The sequence below is a fragment of the Galeopterus variegatus genome, unplaced genomic scaffold (assembly GCF_000696425.1).
Source record: "Galeopterus variegatus unplaced genomic scaffold, G_variegatus-3.0.2 Scaffold110, whole genome shotgun sequence".
NCBI classification, from domain to species: domain Eukaryota; kingdom Metazoa; phylum Chordata; class Mammalia; order Dermoptera; family Cynocephalidae; genus Galeopterus; species Galeopterus variegatus.
This window is the reverse complement of record NW_007726221.1, coordinates 221,833-225,110: the sequence shown is the minus strand read 5'-3', so window position 1 is coordinate 225,110 and position 3,278 is coordinate 221,833. Positions and strand designations below refer to the sequence as shown.

The 3,278-nt window shown below is 39.7% G+C and overlaps 1 protein-coding gene across 1 annotated transcript in view; it reads right to left on the bottom strand.

Annotated features, from left to right (window-relative positions):
- Window positions 1–683: 683 nt before the first annotated feature.
- Window positions 684–3,278, bottom strand: part of ITGA9 (integrin, alpha 9) — a gene marked incomplete at its 5' end in the record, with an annotated part of 177,511 nt that continues 174,916 nt past the window's right edge. The window contains one exon of the mRNA XM_008586608.1: window positions 684–1,184. Within this exon, the coding sequence (XP_008584830.1) occupies window positions 1,086–1,184 (99 nt within the window). The remainder of the gene's footprint in view (window positions 1,185–3,278) is intronic.

Genomic DNA, 3,278 nt, shown 5'->3' with positions numbered 1-3,278 from the left:
CTCCACCTAAGACACTTTTTTTTTTTTTTAAAAAAGGTCAGGTTGAATGGTCATCTCTGGGAAGAAATCTGCAGTTACCACTAGCTGGAACAGCAAGAGCAGTAGAGGAAATGGAGACCTCAGAACTAAAATTACCAGGAAAAAACAACACCTCACAGCATTCAGACACAAGTCTTTGCTTGGGGGGCACTGATTTAGTCCTTGTGGTGGGCAAACTCTGAGGCATGACGTCCGGAATGAGATGCCATTCTGAAGTTGACCAGATGACCAACTGGCATTGCTCCAAGCTTTCATCCATCAATCCAAGTAGGAGGAGGGTGAGATGTCTGCAGTATAAAGGTGATGTAGAGCAGACTTGTTGCACGGAATCAGGTTTTCCATCCAAGTTCCTGCTGGGAATCTTCCAATGAAAGGTACATATGAAAAAACACTTACAGTTCTTAAGCACATGACTCCAAACTTGACTGCAGGCAATAAAGATGTGAAATGTCTTAGGGGTCTTGCCACATCTAGTTTGTACGCAGCAGGCCAGCTTGGTGGATTCATTACATGAGGTTTCTTCAGCTTATTTTATCTGCAAGTCTTTTTAAACAGCAAGTTCCAAAGTACAATAAGGTTTTTATCAATTAAAAATTTGTATGCATGTACATGTATTGCCAAGATTTCAGGCCGGATATCAGTGCTTGAGTGAATTATATAACTATTTAATAGAAATAATAAAACATCGATACAAATATAAAGACATAATCAGTATAAAAGGCTTATATTTATAAAAATACTTTTAGGTAACAGTTTTCCCCTGAGGGTTGACCACGCATGTTGCATCCATAAATATTGCTCGGCTCTGTAGCTCGCTTTCCAAAGTTCAGAGTTCATCTTTAAAAGGAAGTGGTGGTGGCTCCGGTCACGTGACCTGGTGGCAGTGGCTGCCTCAGGCTGGCACCTGGGCTGGACAGAATGAGGACAAGAACAGCATCAGTGGGGCCTCCGAAAAATCTGGAGAAGATTTTTTTCTTCCAAATATGGAAGATACAAAGATCAAGGACGACAGGCTAGTGATTGGGTCATGGGACTGGAGGAGCAGGTCACTGGTTTTTCTGGACCCAGTCCCAACTGTCTTCATTCTCTTTCCGGTTCTTCTCAGCTTCAATAATTTCTTTGTACCTTCGGCGAAAGAAGCCCATCTGAAAGGTAGAAAGAGAAGAAGCCAGGTTAGAAATACTGAAGAATCAGCTATTTTGACTCCATAGTAGCCTGGCCTACGACTGGGCGTGACCCACACTCACAGGGCTGGGAATGCTGGAGACCTCCTCAGATTAGACTCTTCTTGGAAAACACACTGGCAAGAAAAGCATTATGTGGAGCCATTTTTCAAAACGCATGGACTTCCTGCAGGCTCTTATGGCAAGTTGTTCATTCCTCGTAAAATGTTCCTGTGGAGTGTTTCCCAAACTGTGTGCTGGGGAACACTAGTTACTGAGAGTAATTCAAAGGGTTTGGGAGTTTAAAAAAAAGTTTTGTGGTCAGGCCGGCCCGGTGGTGCACTGCTACAGTGCGCCGCTTGGGAAGTGCGGCGGCGCTCCCGCCGAGGGTTCGGATCCCACATACAGACCGGCCGCTCACTGGCTGAGCGAGGTGCGGGAGCAACACCGAGGGTTGCGATCCCGTTGCCGGTCCCAGTCCGGTATGGGCACGACACTGAGCGTTGCGATCTGTTGCCGGTCACGAAAAAAGACAAAAAGGGGAAAAAAAAAAAAAGTTTTGTGGTCAAATAAGTTTGGGAAATGCTGCGTTCTTACTTTTAGAGATTTGTAATGTACAGTTGAACAGTAAAGGATCTAATAACTACAGCAGGGGAGAAACCCAAGAACTTGACATTGCCCAAGCTTATTTGGGTTTTGATAAGCCTATTAATATCCTGAGAGATATTGGCCATCTGTGGAACAATTTGATAAATACTGCTCTCACTTGATAGGCTTTTATTTTATTTTACTAGCAGGCTGTGGCTTGCCTTTTGGTTTTTTAAAGTTGTTTTTTGAAAAATGGAAGTATTAGATTTTATTTATTTATTTATTTATTTTATTGAAACATAGTTGATTGTACATATCTGTGGGGTGCACAGGTGAATATCAATACCTCTGTGCGATATGTGATGCTCAAATCAGGATAATTAGTATATTCAACATTATACAATGTAATATTTTTACATTTTATGAAGTTTAACACACCAGTTTTTTTTTTTTTTTTCTTTTATGGTTAGTGCTTTGGGATCTTCTCTAAGAAATCTTGCTTGCTCCTAGGATGCAAAGGTATTCTCTTCTGATTTCTTCTAGAAGCTTTACAGTTTTAGCTTTCTCATTTAGGTTTGTGCTTCATCTCAAATTAATTTTTGTACGTGGTATGAGGTGGAAGTTGAGGTTTCATTTTCTCCATTTGAATAGCCAATTGTTTCAGTATCACACTGAAAAGATTAACTTTCTTACATAGAATTACTTTTGATGACTGTTGAAAATTAGTTGACTGTGTATATGTGGGACTTTTTATGGACTCACTATTCTGATCCATTGATCTACCTATCTGTCTTTATGGCAGTAATACATTATCAGAATTACTGCAGCTTTATAGTAAGTGCAAATATCAGCTAGAATAAATTTTCCAACTTGCTTCTTTTTTTTTTTTTTTTGAGATTGTTGTAGCTGTGTTAGCCCCTTTGAAATTCCAAACACATTTTAGAATCAGCTTGTCAATTTCTACCAAAATTTCTGCTCTGATTTTGAGTGGGATGACATTAAATCTATAGATCAATTTGGGGAGAATTGGTGACAAAAATATTGAGTCTTTCAGTCTACAAACAGCTCTAGCTGGGTTTATTATTGTTGTTGTTTTTACATTCCATAGGATTTTGTACATAGAATATCATGTCACCTGTAAAAGAGACAGTTTTACTTCTTCCTTTCCATTCTGGATGCTTTTAAATCTTTTTCTTGCCTAATTGCACTGGCTAGTACTTCCACTACAATATTGAATAGACCGGGTGAGAGTGAACACCCTTGTTCATGATCTTAAGGAGAAAGTATTCAGTCTTTCGACATTAAGTATGATGATAAATCATGGTTTTTTCAAAGGCGCCCTACATCATGTTGAGGAAGTTGCCTTTGAGCCCTAGTTTTTTTAGTGCTTTTATCATCAAGCAGTGTTGAATTCTGCCAAATGCTTTCCTAGATTTACTGGGATAATCGTGTGGGTTTTGCCCATTATTCTACTGGTATAGCATATTA